Source organism: Populus alba, chromosome 2 (genome assembly GCF_005239225.2).
Source record: "Populus alba chromosome 2, ASM523922v2, whole genome shotgun sequence".
In the NCBI taxonomy this organism is placed as follows: domain Eukaryota; kingdom Viridiplantae; phylum Streptophyta; class Magnoliopsida; order Malpighiales; family Salicaceae; genus Populus; species Populus alba.
The window spans coordinates 6,259,039-6,278,379 of NC_133285.1; the positions used below are offsets into that span (position 1 = coordinate 6,259,039).

Sequence of the window (19,341 nt, forward strand, 5' to 3'; positions counted from 1 at the left end):
ACGTTTCAACATTATATTAATTGAAATTTAACCTTTATAATTTTTTAATTTGTTTTTGTATGAGATTATCATGTCTCACACCATCTTTAATTGAGTCACATGCTTATTTCATGATCAATCTTTATTAAGCCATGAAACACACTCACCGTATCCCAAAATTCAAACCCTTCCTATTCTTTATAATACAACTAGAAACACTTTCAAATTCTCTGTGAAAGCATGACACCATTATGATCCATACAAATTTAAAGAATATTTTCACTTTTTTGAGTCTCTCTTCCTCGAATAGTTTAGTCTGTGTGATATTATTTATTTGGCATGCAAGTTTTTATTTTATTTTATTTTATCATAGAAAAAACTGCAATTTCAGTGTTTAATGTTGGATTATATATTTGCTTGAGTGTCTTACTTTTTATTAACAAAACATAGGATGTGAGTAAATTATGGTACTTATACCCACAAAAATTCATTTAGAATAATATTTTTTTAAAAAATAATTCACTCTTCAAACATCTATTATTCTTCTTTCTACTTTTCAATTTTATTCTTTAAATTTAGATTATTTCGGGAATTATATTTTATAATTTTTTTTATATTCTTTATGTTAGTTTATATATTAGCTTTATAGATTTTTTTTTTGACTTTCAATATTATATTTATTAGAAGTGTGGTTTTGTAATTGTTTTTCATTGTTTTCTATGAATTTATCTCAATCTCATTATCCAAATTGCGAGTTTAATATGGCAACTCAAGTTTACTCGGGTTGGGGTTTTTTTTTGCAACTTTTTCGAATTGATTTTTTTTTTCTATTTTTCAATATTGGATTGATTGAGAGTTAGGCTTTGTGATTTATTTTAGTTTGCTTTTTATGAGGTTATCATCTTCTTATGACTTGAGTCAAAGGTATTGCGGCTTAACCCTAGTTGACTCAAGTTGTTTTTTTTTTTAATCATTTTTTTTTATCTTTCAGAATTGGGTTGGCTGAGAATTGAGATTCACATTTTGTTTTAATTTATTTTCTATTAGGTTATCCTAGTTCTCATGACCCGGGTTATGATTTGATAGGTTGACTTGATTTTTTTTTAATTAATTTTTTTTTTAGTTTCAATTTTTAACATTGAATTTATTGGAAATTGAGTTTTATAGTTTATTTTAATTTATATTATATAAGGTTAACATGATATCAATAAATCAAAGATGGTGAATAAAAATTATTCTAAAAAGAGACGGACAAATAATAATGAAAAAAAAAATATATAAAGCATTTATCGTAAATCAAAAGAAGTGATCATGTCCACATCAAGATAACAAAAGAGGAGATGTGCTTGAAAAGTCTAGTAACAAACTCGGTGCAAATTGAAAAGGAGAGATTGTGATTAGAGAGATGAGAGGATAAATAAGGAATTAAGAATGGAAAGAGAGAATAAAATGGATGAATTAAGGGTAAAAGAAAATGAGAGAGTGGAGGTAAATATACAAGATTACTAGTTTAGTGGTGTGTGTGTGTGTGTGTGTGTGTGTGTGTGTGGAGAGAGAGAGAGATTAAGCCAATTCTTATTTAATTCGTTACACAGATGGTCATTCTTCTTGTGTTTTTTGTAATATATACGTGAAATGATTTTTTTTTTTCAAGAGTCTTATAGATCTTATTAGATAAATCTTGAGTTATTTAGGGTTTATATGTAAATTACTTGAAGATCATATATATATATATATATATATTTTTTTTTACTTTAAATAATCACTTTAATATTGAGTTGTTAAAATCATAAATCATACAAGTATTTATTATTTAACAATAATTCACATAAACTATCAATGAGAAATCTCATAAACCCTTTAGAAAAGAGAGATTATTATATTTTATAGTGATAACTCTTTTCTTTTGTGTTTTAAGTGTTTTTGTATTGTACTATACTCACCTTAGAAAATAAAAGGACAACAATTTTATTTTTAGAGAAATCTAAAAACTTTATAAATAATAAAATATCAATTTGCCCCTTAAATAATATCACATATATTATTTTAAGATAATTTTAGAAATCTAGTCAATTAAGTCCATTCTTATTTTCTATGTCTATAATTATAATTCCATTGTATTAATTACATTCTAGTTCTTCATTTCTATATTTTTTTTTACAATCAAATCATATTTGATTAATAATCTCATTTTAATTTATGATTAATATTTTTTTTATGTGTGTAATTCATTAGATCTCATAATAAGTTGTCTAAAATATAAATCATAGTTCTAAATAAAATAATATTAAATAATTTAATTTATTATAATTTAATCATTAATAAATAATCATTCAACTTTAATTTTGCAAGGAGAAACACATGATGTTGGCAGTGACGAGGGTCAATTTATCATTATTGTCATTTGTCAATGCCTGGTTTTACCAAAGAATGGTGAGGTTGACAACATGCTGTATGAACGTCGAGAGCCGTAGAGCGATTTTTTTTTTATATTTATTGGATAATTTTAATAAAAAAAACCAGTTCAACTTGTTTTTAATTTCAAAATCTAGTAAAAAGGCCTGAATCCAACAAAACAAAATCAAAATAGATCAATAAAAAAGTATTATAAACTATATATTTATTATAAATTAAAGACCTATTTGAGTCAAAATTCATCAAAAATAGCCCAACCAAATGTTCATTAATTTAAATTATTCTTATTAAATTTTAACTTGTATAAAAATAAATGGAATCAATTGATTTAATTTTTTATTTTAGCCTGGTTCAGTTTAAAATTTTGATTTTTTTATTCGGTTATCAAATTGAATTGTTTTAACCCAATATTATTTATTAGTACCATAAAATTAGTATTTTTGAGGTCTATATATATATATATATATATAGGGGCTGGGGTTTTCTGGTCTTCTGAGACCTGGGAATACAAGCTTATTTCTCAAGGCAATTTTGGCATTAAATGCACTTTGGATATATCGTGGGCCTTGGTCCATCATTTTCTTTAAAAGGGCGTCGAAGAAAGAAATGGCAATTCAAATGGAAAGCCTTGGGTGAGGTGGGCTCAATGACGGGGGAAGTGTTTTATATAATTTTTTTAGTTTTTCATTTTCCATAACAGCAGAAAACACGTTTATTGACAGTAATTTCGGAATATCCTTTTCAAATGAAAAAAATATGACCCCTCTTTTATAATGTCTTAGTTTCGATGATAGTGACCTTCCGAGTCCTTGGTTTGGTTTGTCTTTCGTTGTTGATTACTGTTCTTTCGAGGATCTTTCCTTGTAGACATGGAGCCGACAACTATGGACATTTTGTAATGAATGCCATATATTAGTTTCAATTCCATATATATATATATATATATATATATATATATTATGAAGGGTGCCTAAGGAATGGGTAAGGATTGTAGCAGCCCTGACATATTGCCCGATATGTTTTTGTTGTTTCTTCCAAAAGAATAAGTTGCCTGTCCTTTTAGCAGTAACTGTAGCTCCTGAGTAAATTTTCCTTTTTGACTCAACACATTGTTAACCTAGGAGTAACGATGGTGTGAGGTTGGATTAATGAGTATATCTTGAAGAAAAGTTTGCATGGCAATATCACTCCTCCAAGTCTTCTTTACCTCATCCATAATAGCAGTAGAGATGGTTGAGGCTGCTAGTGCATATAGTTCACTACTAGGAATCCTTCAAAGAGCAATACACCTGCAACATTAATTGTCTTTGCCCTTTATTTAATTTCATAGTTAAAACCTAATATATAGTTTAGTTAGCCATAGATGTTGGGATGGAAAGGTGATTTTTTTGTCTAATAACAAAACTAGTAGAATGAATAATTTGTCTTTAAAATTTTATTACTCTTTACTTTGTATAAAAAAATGTTTTGCAATAAATCTTTTAAGATTTCAATAACACTAAATTGTTCAGATACATTTTTAAATAAGGTCTATAAAAATAAAAAAAAATAAACTCATGTATTTTTTAACAAAACCAAATATATGCTCTAGATTGAGACAAAGCTTAAAATTAGAGGATGAAATATGAAAATTTGAGATGAGAAAAAGTATGGAAATCATGGAAAATAGTGCATAAAACTTTTTCTACACCTCTTTTTGTGTAGTAAATTTTGAAACCAACACTGATAAAAAATTAATTCTGATAAATTTTATAATAAATTTTTTTCATTATTTGTTATAATACTAAAATTAAACTTGATAATTTTGGTTTTATCGAGTTGGAAAAAAATGTCCAAAAATCTATTCAGGTTATGAAGAGTTATTTTGAAAAACAATAAAGAAACTAATTAGACTTAATTTACAAGCTAGATAAGATAATGAGCTAGAAAAAATAATTTTTCATGGATCATTAGCAAAAAATAATTTTTTGTAGCTCAAACATATTCACGTGAATTTAGATCCACAACTCATTTTATTTAGATCTTCTCCCTCTAAAAGTTTAGGTATTTTTTTAAAGGAAAACCAAAGCTTTAAACAACAAAGGATAAAAACTAAAAATATGAGGTGAGGAAGTCTACGAGAATCATGAAAAAAATATGCAGAAAACTCTTCCTACAACTCTTTTTTTTATAGTGAGTCTTGAAATTAAAATTAATGAGAATTGATTTTAGTAATTACTAGAAAAAATTTATTTCATTATCTACTTTAATTATCCATCACAAACCAGAATGAAACCTAGCAATTTTGATTTTAAAGAGCTAGAAAAACTATCCAAAACATCATCCAGGAAACAGTTCTGGAAAAAACTGAAGAAATTAATCACTTAATTCATGGGTTGGACAAGACAATAGAGTAGAAATTTTTTTTTTCTTCATGGATCATTGGCAAAAAATAATTTCTTATAGCATAAACACCTGCATGTAGGTTTAAATCCAAAACTTATTTTGCTTAAATGTTATTTCTCTAAAAGTTTTGGTGTTTTTTAAGGCTCATTTTTAATTTTTCACCTTTGCACCGTATAAATAACAAGCAAAGTTTTTTTTTTTTTTTTTTTTCCTATATGTAATATGAGTTTTTAGAGGGTTTTTTTTTTTTTTTTTTTTGAAAATATGATAACTCAAAATTTTCTTAGATCAATTTTTTTTATCTATAATTTATTTAAATTATATAAATATTCAAAGTTAAAAAGTTTATGTTGAAAATTAAATTACTAAAAGTAAATAAACTGTAGTTTTAATTTGGCATGAAAAATGCCTCATTGACAATGTTTTAACAATTTTTTCCCAGCATGGAGTGCTTGTACCCGCCTTCCTCAGCAGTTTAGACTTCCAACCAGCTAGTCGACAATGAATGTTCTCTAAAATATGCTTAAACGACTCCTTGCTCCTCTTGACATCCAAAGGCACATCCAGAATTGGCAAATTTATGAAGCACTAACATCAACTTGCATAGTTAGCCCGTTATTGGCGTCATATTTTTTGTTTTGGTCGTGGGGGAATTTAAGGATGCGTGTTTAACTGGATTCTTACAATTGAATAACGACTACTATGCTAATCATGCTCTCCTCAGGGAGCAATGTTCTTGGCTGCTGCCCTGGTTCTTCCAGCCCAAAGTATAAGACCACCACCATAACCTAATTACCCCAATTCCTAATTCTCTCCCTGTATCTCTCTCCGCTCCGAATTCTCCAATACTTTCTCTTTGCATTCCAAATTCTCTGCTCTCTCTCTCTCTCTCTCTCTCTCTCTCTATTACTGGTTTCTTTATTTCATCTTCTTTACTTCAAGAATGGATGATATCCCTGACGCTGCGGCTAGGCTTATCTCGATCATCAATCGTGGATCATCCGCCTTAAAAAATGCCCACTTTGATAAAGCTGCTAGATACTTCAAGAAGGCTTGTGATGCCAGGTGAGATTTCTTTTGTTTGTGTTTCTTGTTACTCTTTTAGGTTTCTTTATGCCTTTCTGATATGCCTTTTGTTGTTCATTGCCTGGTTTCCTAGTTGTACTTGTTTTCTTGTTGTTTGTTTGCTGAGAAAGTGTGTTTTAGATTCTGGGTTTTCGTGCTTCTTGTCCGTAAGTTTTCTACTAATCCAAACTTCTTGTTTTGGTTAAAATGATTGGGCTGGAATTACTGTAGTCTTGTATAGAAAAGAAGGATTCTTCTGAATACAAACCTTTGATTTTACTAATGTTAAACCGATATCTAGGATTGAAGTGCGTTTGGTCTTTGATGTGCACTGTTTCCTCAATATTTCATTGAGTTTTATGCAAGATCACAATCCTGGGAAAGAATTTTAAGAGAATAGCCTCATTCTTATACTGTATAGTGTTTCTAAAATTTGGGTATCCATAATTCTTTTTCGTGTTTGTGTTTCCTGCTAGTGAATCGAAAATCGTCTTCACGAATTAATTTGTGTTTATTCTTTCTTTATTCAGCGTTCAACTCCAAGGTGAACGTACTTTGGAACGCTCCCTTTTGCACCATTTATATGGTGTTTCCTTGCTCTACGAAATTCCATTTCAGGGAGATGATGATCCGTTGGAATTTTTACCGAGGGAAGCTGATTACTATCTTGCTAAGGATAGACCTTATAGTTCTCATAGCAAGTTATACAGCGGTTAGTAATTCCCTCGTAAAAAATACTATTTTATTCCTTCTCAATCGTTTTGCCAGTTAAGACCCTATCAGGTTTCCATTACAGAGGTGTACATGTAAATGGAGGACGACCTCTCCATGTATAAAATTGATAAATAGCCACAAAGGGCTAATTGCTTGAGGCTTTTAGCAATTGATTGTGACTTGACAGAAAAGGATAAGAGTCCACGCATGTTGCAAAATTCCCACATTGAATCTCTGTTAGAATCACATAATGCTTACAATCCTATTGTTGCTATGAAAGCTCATGTCAGATTCTTTTCATTGAAACAACAAGGCAACTTCTCTGATTATGTATACTGTGCCTGGAACCACTTATTCCTTAATTTTATCTCTTTTCATGGTGGAAGGTACTGTCAGCCAAGAGGACTATGCAAATCAGATGGAAGCTGCACAGAAAGAACTAAAGATTGCATGGTCAATTCTGGAAAATGAATCAAACTGCTTAAAAGAGAAAGCTAATACACTCTGCGCCCTTGGGGAGGTTGCATTGAGAAGGGGTTGGCTCGTTTCTCCTGCTTTTAACAAGAAGTTACACATAAATCTTTTATCTTCCATGCAAAAGAACATGTTGGTTGTATCTCATTGTCTACGCTGCATTTTGTAGGGGAACCCAATCCTGAGCGTTATTATATCCAAGCATCATCCTTTTTTGAGAGTTTGGAAGGAGAAATTCATAAACAGCGAATAGTCCATATGTATCCATTACTGGTCTGGTGTTGGATCTCATAGTTTGAAAAACCCATACCTGTCTTATCACTACTGTTTACGTCTATTTCCAATTCCAAACCTGCACTACAAATTATTACACACATCCGTACATCAGGATTCAGAAATGTCAAAATATGCATCTGCCTTGAGGGTAGCGACAAGATTACAGCCATTGAATATGGCGAGAAGGCTCTGTCATCCTATCAGACTCAACTGAAGCGGTTAATATCTGAAACACAGAGCTCATCCAAATCTGTAGAAACACAAACTTCCTCTGATTCGGAATCGTCTTCAGTCACGCAAATTGATCCTTCTATTCAGAAAAAGACAAATGAAAGGAGCATGCTGATTAAAATTTTAAGTAAGCTGCAATTCAAGGTGATTTCTTATGTTTGATAACTTATCTATTCTTTCTCATTACAAAAAGAAAAGGAAAAAAAATAAAATCCTCCAGAATGTAATCCAGGAGCTTACTCCTTTTTTTTTCCTCTTTTTTTTTTTTTGCAGCTTGATGATCTGAAGGCAGGTTCATCCACCTCACCAAACCTGGAAGGAACTTCAGTGGCTCCAGCTGGTCATAGAGATGGAAAAGAAAAATTGTCCCAATTAATACGAGTCCTGAGAATTGATAAGCAGTTTGATAACTGAGAACTGATCAGCCAACCGATTCTCTGCCAAGAATCTGATATGGGTGATGGTTTCATAGATTACCCCTGTGAACAATGTCGTCTTACCTCTTCTTAACGCCAAGAACATTGTTGTTTTGGCTATAGGATTTCACCTGTTACTCGGAACTTTTTCGATACGGCTGTTCGTTAATACATTTTTTTGGTGATCTAGTTAAGTGTATAATTTTTCACTCGTTGGAAAAGGAAAGAAACAAAAACTATAATATAAAATATGTTTCGGAATTATGTATAAATCATTAGATTCTCTAATAAATTGATTTAACTATAAATCATAATCATAAATAAAATAAAATAAATTAATTTATTATCTATTCAATAATTAATTAATTTATATTTGAAGATCAAATACAATGTCTAATAATTTGTTATGATTTTTTAATATTAAAAAAGTTATAAGTGGTACGATTTAGATTTTTTAATTATTAGTTTTTCAATATAATTATTGTCCTTTCATCATCAATGTTCTAATTTAAATATTATAGCATTATGTATATTTACTATATTAAATTATGTTTGTTTTTAACACTGTATTGAATTGTTTTTTAAATAATATTTGAAACTCTTTTTAAATCTCATTTTACTTTTCATAGGGATTTATAATTAATATTATTTGAGATTATATAAAATATTTTCTCTAATTCATATAGAATAATAAATCATTTCATTATTACTTAAATACATTTATATAATTTATGTTATATTTAATATTTACTTATTTATTACCTTTAATTACAACAATATGTAGCAGAATCAAAATATAACATTTTTTTTATAAGATAACAAAAATTTACTGTAAAATTATATCTTTAGACCTGTATTATTGATCCAAATCTTTTCATATTAGCTTTGCACTTTTGGTGAAACTCTATATATAATACACTTTGTTATCCATACCATTTAAAATATAGTTCTTGCACTTGAATTACTATGATTTCATGTGTCCATGGCTGCCACAGTAGTGGAATCAAATTCATCATCAAATAACTTAGGGGTATCTTTAGTTAAGAATTTTATCAAGTTTCAAGATGGTCACATAAAATAATATTTATTATTATTATTTTTTAAATTTCAAATTATATTAAACTTTTAAAGTTTCTCACCATACACCATATAAAATGATGATGAAATCCTTCTTACCAGAATAATACTTGTTGTAGCAACAGTTGCAAGAACAATTATCTTTTAAGTAGAAATTATAATTATTTTTGCTAAAAATAACAACAGTCAAATATATATCTTTCTAAAAAATTTTTGGCCTAGAACTTGCAAATAAAAATTATAAAATAACAACAAAATTGTAGTATTAAATTTATAAATTAAACAACAACGAAATATATTAAACTAAACAATTAAACATATAAGTTCATTTGACCTCAAGGTTGTTGGGAAATTATTTAGTAAAACCAATTAAACATATTTGCAAGATAATAAAAACATGAACACAAAATATTAAAAAGAAAGATAAGGATAGAGTATTTATTTGTAGAATTGTAGATATGAATTAAAACCAAAACGGGAAAGAAAATTGTTTCCAAGGATTGTATTCTCTGTATTTAAAACTAAATTGTCTGTCAATATGTGTAAACAATATTAGTGCAACTTGCCTTCCATTATGTCAATAACAATCCCTCGAAAAGATATACTCCCAATCAAGGCCTAAAAAGTAGAAAACTGTCTCAAACATTTTCTCAGCTACAGTGAAATTTTCTTTGCAACAAAGAAACCTAAAGCTAAAGGAAAGAGGGCACAAGAGCAAACAGTGCAAAGAGAGGGCAAAAAAATTGATTTCTCCTGTCACTCAGAACTTTGATAATTAAGTCTGTTGATTAATTCAACTTTTGCAGAATTTAGAATCTGTTTGGTGTATGATTTTTCTCTTATTGGAAAAGGAAAGAAACAAAATCAGGTACAATTATTAAGAAGCGTTGCATCTAAAAGTATCACCTCCTTCAAATTCAACTAGCAAATGCTCTGAATTTTTCTCAAAACAATCAGTAAAGAAATTATCTATGCGGTCTAATGATTGATGTTGTAAAGTAGGACGAGAACTGAAGACAAAATAAGCCAGCAGGATGTTTAAAGTGGATGGGATCATGAGACAAGTTTATGCCATGAGATTGCGGGTGAAAGACGTGCAGGAGCACAGCAGTTTGTGGTTGACGGGGAGCGTGGTGAGAGCAAGTTGATACAGATGCAAATATTCTATTCTAATCATATATATATATATATATATATTTTTTTTTTTTGCGTTATAAATTGTAACTTGAACACTGTCTGGAATAGAACTGAACTTGTGGCCTCAAGACAAAGAAAACCCCAAGTTGTTGTCGTCACCCATGTCAAGATCATGAATGGCTTATGAAATACAAGAGGGTCTCTATTTGGGTCAATAGAGCATGTAATGAACCAATTTGAAGCGAAATTATGCTTCTTTATCCCTAAAATCATAGAGAATAAATATTTAGGCTCTGGGAAAAGTTTGAAGATTTGGGAGCAGTTACCAGCCTTGAAATGATGCAACCTCTTATTGTCTCTCACAATAATCTACCCGTCCTCCATTTTGGAATCTTGATGAAATTATGACAGTCCCCGCAAATCCTTGGGTTTTTCATTATCCTTAAAGAGGTCCCAGGAGGAGTATTGATACGCCCATAAGCAATGGCTATCCTTTCAATGTGGTAGAACAAGGACTTCTCCTTCGCCTCTTGGTCAAGATCATGAAACACAAACCTTGTGTCCGGCAAATATCCAGCATCCTTTACCTCTTTACTCAAAGACCTCAACTTTTCATATGCCTTGATCCCGTCCGAAGTCGCTCTTTTATAATTTATTTTAAAGCTGTCCTTTGCCCTTCTGGTGATACAGAATAACCCAGTTGCCCTTGTGTTCTGGCTTTCGAGTGCTTCTGTAGAGTCTCCCAAACTCTGGTGTTTGAGTCAATTGGTGTATTTGCAACTAACTCCTTTGCACTCCGCTATCTTTCCTGATCTTCCAAGAAGATCAACCATAGCTTCATAATGCTCTTCTGCGAGAATGATCCCGTAACCCCTGCTCATTGACTCAAAATGTTTATGTCCTTCCTTCTCTGCCCCTAAGCACATGCAAGCCATTAAAATAACAACAAAGCTAGACCCATATGGCCTAATCTCATCTTCTTCCATCTGGGAAAAGATTTCAAGAGCATTTCTCCTTCGTAATTCTCTGTCAAACCCGACAGCATCTTGTTCCAAGAATCCAAATTTCGTGCTCCCATTTGCTCAAATATCTCTCTTGCCCCATTTGCATCGCCCAGTTTACAGTACATGTCCGCCAGATTATTCAGGACAACACTGGTCTTAGGCTTTGACGAAGACTTCATAACATACTCATCTACCCTTTTCCCTGGTTCCAGCAATTTTAAATCAGCACAAACTTGTATCAACTTTACAATATCAAGCGAGTCTGCATAACCTCCATTCCCCTCCTTTTCATACATGATTTCAAAAGCTGCCTCCACTTTCCCTTATTTGCATAATTGCTTAAATTCTGGTTTCACCTGATTATCTCCTTGAACACTAGCAACTTCTCGCTAATAAATTCTTGAAACCACTGCTAAATCTTTATTCTTTGTCACTTGGAAACTCCTACTGCTAACACTCAATTGCACAAGAAACGAGCTTGAGGGGATCAGGAGAACGTTTGGTCACAGCTCTAATACTCGGCTGTAACAAGAAACTCATAGAACTAGCCATTACATGAGAAATGGGAAAAACTGAAAATATATTTCTTTGGGTTTTTGGTTTTCAAATTCCTTTTGAGCTTTTATTGGCTAATTCCACCATGAAAGTATGCGTTATAATTTGGAGAAATGCACAAACTCTGCAAAGATACCCATGCCTTATCCACAATGGAGCAGCCCCATCCCAGAAACATCTTGCTGAAGCTCCACATGAATATTGCTCTCCAAAAGGGGACCCGGGGGCCTGGATAAGACATGGAACAAAAAAACGGAAATTTGTATCATTTATGTCTCTTACAATCTCATGACGTGAAAGATGGAGTAAATGAAAAACGGAAATTTGTATCATTTATATCTCTTACAATCTCAAGATGCTATTTATGGTTTACATCTAGAAATAACCGTGTATACAGATTGATACATGCATCATCTTCTAGTGTTGATTGATTTTGATATCCAGCTCCATGCAAATGCAGCGCCAATTTTTTTTCCCCTCATACTACCATAGGTAATTATTGGCATTGTCTCAAGGCATGAGCCTAGGATTGTGGTTAGGCATCATAAAGGTAACACGGTTAAACTTCAAGGACAAACCTCTCACACCATCAGAAAGTCCTACAGTTTTTTAACTCAGAATGGGTCCAGTGAAATAAAATCTCTTTGCTAACTCGGATTTCACAGTCAGAGGTTCCCTATCTTGATCATTGATCAAACAAGGATAAATGCAAACACGCTATATCAACAGCCTTCCATTCCTTGAATCACAAAGACATTGAAAAACACACGAGAAATTGCTCATCAATGCACCTTTTTCTTTGCTTAAATATCACAGACCGGATTCAAGTTAATTCCTTTTCCTGCTATAAGCTTTCTGGTTTCTTCACCAAAAACTCCAAACTTCTTTGTTGGATCTTAAGCTGAAAAACTTCTGAAAACTCCCTGATCAAGGATTGGCTAGTAATATCAATCAGTTGTGAATAATCAAAATGATGTGCCTTTGCATTTGAGCAGGATTCTTCCAGTAACCCCTTTATGCTTCCAACCTTCCGGTTCCTGATCCCACATGGAACTATCAAATTAAAAGGTGCCAAATCTGTAGTGACATTCAGTGCTAAACCATGATAAGCTATCCACTGAGATACTTTTATACCAATTGCAGCCAGTTTCTGATCTCCTGCATTAGAATTTCAAAAAGAAAAATCAGGAGAAAAATAAACACCAGCCCCGCCCTCCCCCCACACACCAAGTTCAAAGATTCTCTTTCATTCTGTAATTTTACATATTGCATACAGTGTCTAAAAGCATTCATTAGCTGTTACAGTATCTGTATTACACCTAATAATATTATAGGAGAAACAAATGACTGAAATGAGTGTTAAGGAATCTCCTTAACAAGTTACAAGAAGGGATTGAGAGATCGAAGAAATTAGAGATTGAGAGAGTGTTCTGCAATTCCTTATAGAAAAGACGATTCATTCTTTACTTGCTCACTAAGTTCTACAATGTCTGTAATTATTTTTCTCCATGCTAACTAACTAATTGTTCCCAACTACCTAACAGTTCAACTAACAACTTCCACAACTAACTCTTCTTGCTTAACTAATTTCCATCACATGGGAATTATTAACAGCACATGCTGAATTACTACAGCTATTTACAAACGCATGATCATTTACCCTTCTGCTACGACTGCTAGTCTGCTATTTTACTAGAGCTGACATTTCTTCATGTTATTGAAACAATGAGCTAGCTAATATCTGTTCTCATTGAGCTCTACTAAGAAAGCATATGCCTACAAACCTTCAAAAAGCAATATACAGACAATATGAGATGCGTACATTGTTTCAAGCTCAAGCAGACCTGGATAACTGTAATTTGACCAGCGTAACAACTAATACAAAATGCAAATGAAGGATAAAGAAGCATACCAACCCAAACTCCAGTTAAACCCTCAATCCTGGAAGCCTTGATAGAAAATGTTGAGGAAAGAACACGAATGACCACCTCCTCAAGTTCCCTGAGGTACCAATGAAGATCCATCTTGTGATTTCGAAGATTGATAATTGGGTACATAGTTAGCTACAATGCAACACCCATGCATTACCAGTCAGGCTTCAATATTATGAATTCGGTGACCGTCTAGTCAAATTAAATTGATTGACATGCTTAATCAAAGCTCGAAAAATTAACCCACATAGTCAATATGGTAAACAACATCGCACAATCATACATGTTACACAAAGCATTGCTAGCCACAATTATAGAGCGTTGGTTTCATAATATCAGCCAAGTACCTGGCCAGGCCCGTGATAGGTAACTTCTCCACCTCGTTCAGTACGATAAACCTCAAAAGGAGCATTCTTTATGTCAAAATTCAGGTATTCTATAGAGCTACCAGTACCCATTGTATACACAGGTTGATGCTGCAAAACAATCAGTGTATCTGGGCATTCTTCATTCCTTTCAATCAACCCGGTTTTCTCTCTAACAATCACTTTCTGCCAATTCCAAGCATCTCGATATGGGACTAGCTCTTTATGCAAATCAAAACACTCGCACCTGAAAAGATCTCCAAACTTAGCCTGTGAATGGGTTTCTCTGAAATGAAGGAAAGATGATTGTTAAAATGCGCGAGAAAAGACAGAGCAGCTTACATTTTGTCACCTTTGTGAGATACTGAGGTAAACTCTTGGCCTTTTTGAGACGAAACAAGATTCAAAGGGATGATTTTGCGGGATTGAGATTGGTGCCTGGTTGTTGGGCATATTGGGAATGAACCAAAATTTGAAGTTGTTGCTGCCTGGATGATCATCACTTATTTTTAGAACAGAGGAGAAATTATATTGAAGACAAAGTTTGGATTAATGAATGTTTTCAGCACACAAAATCCCGGGGTAGCGAAGAAACCAAAGATGAAAATGATTGTTTGGAAAGGTTGATGGCATTTCCGTGTGCTTGAAAGTTTTAAACAAACGATGGCTTCGTTTTTATTCCCGAACTCTCCAAAATCGTTTCTTATTCCGACTAGAGCCCGAAATGTTTAATGGGCCGACTGGTCGGCTAAAGAACAAAATGATTTTTTAAAATGTTTTTTTTTTTTTTTTTAAATAAAAGATTTGGATCCATCATTCCGACTCCTGATTCGAGTCTTGTACCGAGCTGACCTCAGATTGGAGTTTAAAACTATAGTTTAAAGGTGATTGTTTTTCTCTCTTTCCCAGTTAGCAATTAAAAAAAAAAAAAACTCATTCATAAATTTCAAAAGCTGATAATATTGTTGTTTTGCTCGTCCTTGCAGTCCCTCCCAATAAGGGTTGAAATGCAGTCAGTTTCAGTGGCAAAGTCTAAAATTGGGCATGCCATTGTGATGATACTTCAAGCAGGATTGTTGGAGAAATTTGTTAATGTACCTTCGGCTACTAGCTTGGATGTTGCCTGTTTTGCTGGAGCGGTCCTGATATCCTCAGCTTGGATATTGCCACTCCCAAGGCTGTCTTGGTGCTATGGAAGAGAGGTAGCTAAAAGGACAGATGCTACCTTTTTTTATATTATTATTATTATCTTAACCCATTCTTTTATATGTGCTGCTACTTGCTCATAGAAAAAACATAAGCGATCCCTAACTCAATTCCCAAAACAAGAAGATGCATTCTCCTAGAAATAATAATAAAAATATAGTGTTCATTTTGGCTTCAAAGGTTGATATGAAACGGGAAAATAGAGGGTTATATAGCAAATTGTAGACGACAATCTAGAATATTATAATCTTACAGAATCTCATTCATTAACACTAACATTATCTATATCAGACGGAACACACATCTTGCAACTTCTGATGGAGGAGGGATTAGCGTAGGTACAGCGATCACAATGCCAACAATCTTCAACTTCATCCTCCAAGCCCTTGGCCCCGGGGGAGTACACATCAGATAGGCCATTCTCCAATGCTCTAACAAGCTTCTCGAAGTAATTCCCTGTCACGGTGGTCAGTCCAACTAGCTTTGTTCGGAATTCGCTGAATTTCTTTGATAGGCCATCAACATCAAGAAACTCCTTCAGCTCGTTCTCCACGCAATTATGAAGCTTTTCCAGGGTCGACTCTGCCTCCCCTTGCAAGTACTCAAAAAACTGTTTTTTAGCAGGCTCGTTGTCAGGCAGGTAGTATCCATATGAATAACTCCATTCCAGTGCTCGCCTACATTCAACTACCTGTAGCCACGCCTTTGATATGAACTCGAAATGGGCCTCTGGTATGTCTTGTGACACACTCAGCTTCTTGAACTCTTCATCTTTCACTCTTTGATGATCTGCAAGTGCCTTCACCTTCGATTTTCGATTGGCATCCCAACGTTCAAAATAATGAGTATATTTCTCTAACGATTCCTTTGCCAATTTTTTCCTCTTGTCATCTGTATCAGTTCTTTCCATGTATCGGTTGCAATTCATATGGCCTTTCCATGGACCCAAACATAACCAACAAAATTCGTAGCGGCAAACCCTGCATGTCATGTGCATACACCCATGATTTTTTTCAATTGGTCTCTTGCAATTGGGACAGGGCTTGCAATAAGCTAGTATGTAATTTACATTTTCCGATTCTGAGCTGTTCTTCAAAATCCACCTTTTCACAGTGTCACAGTCCATTGGACGGTGGCATTCCTCCTTGCAATTCCAGCAAAAACTAGTAAAACAATGGCAAGTGACATCAAAGATTCCATCAGCACCAGAAAATTCAATAGCATACTCACAGGCTGGGCCAGGACACCACTTTGTCGTCCTATTATCTTCAACATAAGATCTAAGAAGGAAATCAGAATACTTCTTCCTATCTTCTTCAGATGATAATGAATCGATCATGTCTTGACCGATAGCAGCATGACAAGAGGGCTCGGGACACCTCAACATCAAACACCCAGCGCCATCATTGTTAATTGATGTGCTAATATAGATAGACCAACAAATTTCACAATAAAGATGCCCACAGTCAGCATATCTGATTCTATCACTGGTGTGGGATTCAAAACAAATCCCACAAATGATAATTTTCCTCTTATTGGAGACAATATCAGAACCTATCACAGGTTTCACGAACAACCCGACTTTTTCACGGACTGCAGACTCATCAGTAAACCATGCATCATTGACTTTACTAACAGACCAGTTATAATTACGGAGTAAGATACTTGCCTCAGTTTTGGGTACAGAGAGGACGGCAGAGACTTGAGCGACATCATGCTCCATGCGTTGACGAAGCTCTGTTGTGTTCAGGATTTTGCAGTCCTGTTGCTTCTGCTTGAGGAGGTCAATTTCATCCTCTCTTATATCCTCCAAAAGGGCATCAGCAGCACCATCATCACCACCAACAAGATCATCATCAGATAAGAAAAAAGGATCCTCGTTATCATCGAACCCATCACTGTAGTAATTGATTTTTGACTCCAACTTGATGCTTTCGCTTGAAGGGTGGATGTCGTCCATGGCTAGAGAACTGGTGAGAGAGAGAATATTAAGAGCCTCAAAACTACTCTACCATGTATAAAAAACAAAACCCTAAACTAATTACAGTAATTACGGTGGTTCCATGGTCATATTCGTCCTTTTCCTGTTAATTTTTCTCCACAGGCTACGTCCTACAGAATTTTTTTTTCTTTCTTTCCCAGAGGGTCCCATCCCATCCTTGGAATTTCTTTTCCTAGAAGAAGTCGTCCCGTCCCTCCATAGTCATTCTTTATTGCCTTCCTTGCGAGAAAATCTTCTATGAAAAGCTAAAAAAAGAGCCCAACGTCACATCCCACGTAACAAAAGTTCTCGGCAAGAGAAATTATATTATTGGACTTTAAACACAACTTCGTCGTATTATCTGTCCGCCTTCCCAATCAATTACCTTTTGATACAACTGATGTTAGTGGACTATGGTGCTTTGTGCTTCGTCTTACCCCCTTTTCAAAAAGCATAAACACAAATGGCCTTTGGTAATGCCTTCCACATCTTCAAGTATCAAAACCTTATAACAGCATCGATAGATAGACAAACAAACAGATAAATAAAATTGTTGTCTTTTCAATTCCAAGTGAAAATACACCAAGGACAAAAGCAAACAAGTTCTTTATTTTTATGATATCTGCAATCAAAGCTTTGGCTTTGAAATGTTGTGAACCAGTTTCTTATAATATTCATGGCAAAATCTTCGGATAGGAATCCCTCACTCTGTAAGAGATAGTCCATAAATGAGTTCCCCATAAGTAAAATCCTTTTGATTGATTGATGTGTTGAAGAAAATAACTAACAAATTTAGTATTATTGGATTGGTTGCTACAAAATAGGAAATAAAATACTCTACCACATAATAAATGAAATGGGCCGAATTTCTTTTATTACTAATTGATTGGTTTTCCCTTTTCTTTTCTTTTTTTTTCTTAAAAAACAATTGGAGTCTTTCCTTTTTTTTAAAAAAAAAAAAAAAACTAACCTTCCTAATTAACATAATGCGTATATATACATAGATAATAAATTGTTCTGCGAGGGTGTACTTTTTATTAATTTTTTATGTTGATATTTAATTTTTTTTAACTTCAACCCAAAAAAAAAGATTGATAAAGAATTTACGCTAAGATAGACAAAAAAAAAAATATATTTTCTATAGTGAAAACGAAAAACATATTAACATAGCAAAGATATTTAACTGTTCTTTTTATAAATACTTTATACATAATTATAAAACTAAATTATTGAATTTCTATAGGGTGCAAAGTTATAATCACTTTCACTTTGCAAAGTATAATAATATTTACTCCAATAACAATTTATAATATTGCTTAAATCAATAATACAAAATTCTTTTAAAAGTGGTCATAGTATTTAATATAATATTATATTCAAATTTAGTTGCAAAATGCAAAAGGAATATAATTATTGGAATAAAATAGAAAAAAAGTATATTCAAGATAGAAAGAAGTTATTGTGTAGAAAAAATAATTTCACGTAGTAACTATATATATAGTTGTGCATATTTGTTCTAAACAAATCTTAATAAAGGAATATGTAGATAAATATTAGATATAACATGATCCTAAAAATTATATAAGTAAATTAGAAAATAGATGTTGTGATGAAAAGGGTGTTATTGTATGTGCAATAAAAGAGAATCACAAGAAGATTCAATAGAATCTTCAATACTTCCCCTCAAGTTAGAGTATGCAAATTCGTAATAACCAAATTGCCTAACAAGCCATTGAATTGTTCTTATCCGAGTGCTTTAGAATGAATGTCAACAAGTTGGTACGAGGAGGAAATATGAGTTGTATCCAAGTGTTTTGCTTGAAATCATGAACAAAATACAATCAACTTCAATGTATTTGATTCTTTTATGAAAAACTAGATTGTCAACAATATGAAGAGATGTTTTGTTATCACAATAGAGATGAGCAAGAGGTAGGGAAATACTAAGGTTAGGTAATAAATAACAAAGTTAAACAATCTCATTTGTAGTTAAAGTCATTGATTAGTATTGAGCTTTATCTGAATATTGATATACAATTGGTTGTTTCTTGAATTTTTATGAAATATGAGAATTTCTTAGCAAGATAAGAATCTAGTGATGGATCACTGAGTAGTTGAATAGTTTATCAA

The 19,341-nt window shown here is 32.8% G+C and overlaps 4 protein-coding genes across 7 annotated transcripts; 1 reads left to right on the forward strand and 3 right to left on the reverse strand.

The window, feature by feature from the left end:
* The first annotated feature begins 5,260 nt into the window (after positions 1-5,260).
* On the forward strand, positions 5,261-8,164 carry LOC118028102 (uncharacterized). Of its 2 annotated transcripts, none has more exons than XM_035031631.2 (6): positions 5,261-5,844; positions 6,375-6,556; positions 6,945-7,094; positions 7,202-7,292; positions 7,428-7,666; positions 7,813-7,942. In XM_035031631.2, the coding sequence occupies exons 1-6, from the start codon at positions 5,723-5,725 to the stop codon at positions 7,815-7,817; spliced, it is 789 nt and encodes a 262-aa protein (XP_034887522.1). In that variant the 5' UTR covers positions 5,261-5,722; the 3' UTR covers positions 7,818-7,942. The 2 variants fall into 2 exon arrangements, with proteins under 2 accessions (XP_034887522.1, XP_034887521.1); XM_035031630.2 differs by having other exon boundaries at positions 5,267-5,844; positions 7,428-7,683; positions 7,813-8,164.
* Positions 8,165-10,271: 2,107 nt separating this feature from the next.
* Positions 10,272-14,759, reverse strand: LOC118028101 (octanoyltransferase LIP2p, chloroplastic). Of its 3 annotated transcripts, none has more exons than XR_004683974.2 (5): positions 14,367-14,759; positions 14,007-14,271; positions 13,641-13,791; positions 12,520-12,886; positions 10,272-11,956 (listed from the first exon to the last, which is right to left on the reverse strand). XR_004683974.2 is itself a non-coding variant. In XM_035031629.2 (4 exons), exons 1-4 carry the CDS (start codon positions 14,522-14,524, stop codon positions 12,573-12,575), a joined length of 888 nt encoding a protein of 295 aa, XP_034887520.1. In that variant the 5' UTR covers positions 14,525-14,758; the 3' UTR covers positions 12,035-12,572. The 3 variants fall into 3 exon arrangements, 1 of the variants encoding a protein (XP_034887520.1); XR_004683973.2 differs by having other exon boundaries at positions 12,075-12,886; positions 14,367-14,758; XM_035031629.2 differs by lacking the exon at positions 10,272-11,956 and having other exon boundaries at positions 12,035-12,886; positions 14,367-14,758.
* On the reverse strand, positions 10,529-11,469 carry LOC118028126 (pentatricopeptide repeat-containing protein At2g15690, mitochondrial). The gene is made up of 3 exons (XM_035031659.1): positions 11,205-11,469; positions 10,955-11,085; positions 10,529-10,918 (listed from the first exon to the last, which is right to left on the reverse strand). The coding sequence occupies exons 1-3, from the start codon at positions 11,467-11,469 to the stop codon at positions 10,529-10,531; spliced, it is 786 nt and encodes a 261-aa protein (XP_034887550.1).
* Positions 14,760-15,373: 614 nt separating the features above from the next.
* On the reverse strand, positions 15,374-17,404 carry LOC118028100 (probable E3 ubiquitin-protein ligase ARI8). The gene has a single exon (XM_035031626.2). It carries the CDS (start codon positions 17,188-17,190, stop codon positions 15,490-15,492), a length of 1,701 nt encoding a protein of 566 aa, XP_034887517.1. The 5' UTR covers positions 17,191-17,404; the 3' UTR covers positions 15,374-15,489.
* Positions 17,405-19,341: the final 1,937 nt, after the last annotated feature.

Coding starts and splice junctions, on each gene's coding strand:
- LOC118028102 (XM_035031630.2), top strand. CDS start 5,723: ATGGATGATATCCCTGACGCTGCGGCTAGGCTTATCTCGATCATCAAT. Junction 5,845..6,374: donor AAGAAGGCTTGTGATGCCAG/GTGAGATTTCTT, acceptor TTCTTTATTCAG/CGTTCAACTCCAAGGTGAAC. Junction 7,095..7,201: donor GGAGGTTGCATTGAGAAGGG/GTTGGCTCGTTT, acceptor TGCATTTTGTAG/GGGAACCCAATCCTGAGCGT.
- LOC118028126 (XM_035031659.1), bottom strand. CDS start 11,469: ATGTATGAAAAGGAGGGGAATGGAGGTTATGCAGACTCGCTTGATATT. Junction 11,086..11,204: donor TTGGAACAAGATGCTGTCGG/GTTTGACAGAGA, acceptor GCATGTGCTTAG/GGGCAGAGAAGGAAGGACAT. Junction 10,919..10,954: donor AGATAGCGGAGTGCAAAGGA/GTTAGTTGCAAA, acceptor CTCAAACACCAG/AGTTTGGGAGACTCTACAGA.
- LOC118028101 (XM_035031629.2), bottom strand. CDS start 14,524: ATGATCATCCAGGCAGCAACAACTTCAAATTTTGGTTCATTCCCAATA. Junction 14,272..14,366: donor TCTCACAAAGGTGACAAAAT/GTAAGCTGCTCT, acceptor AGATCTTTTCAG/GTGCGAGTGTTTTGATTTGC. Junction 13,792..14,006: donor CCTATCACGGGCCTGGCCAG/GTACTTGGCTGA, acceptor GTTGCATTGTAG/CTAACTATGTACCCAATTAT.
- LOC118028100 (XM_035031626.2), bottom strand. CDS start 17,190: ATGGACGACATCCACCCTTCAAGCGAAAGCATCAAGTTGGAGTCAAAA.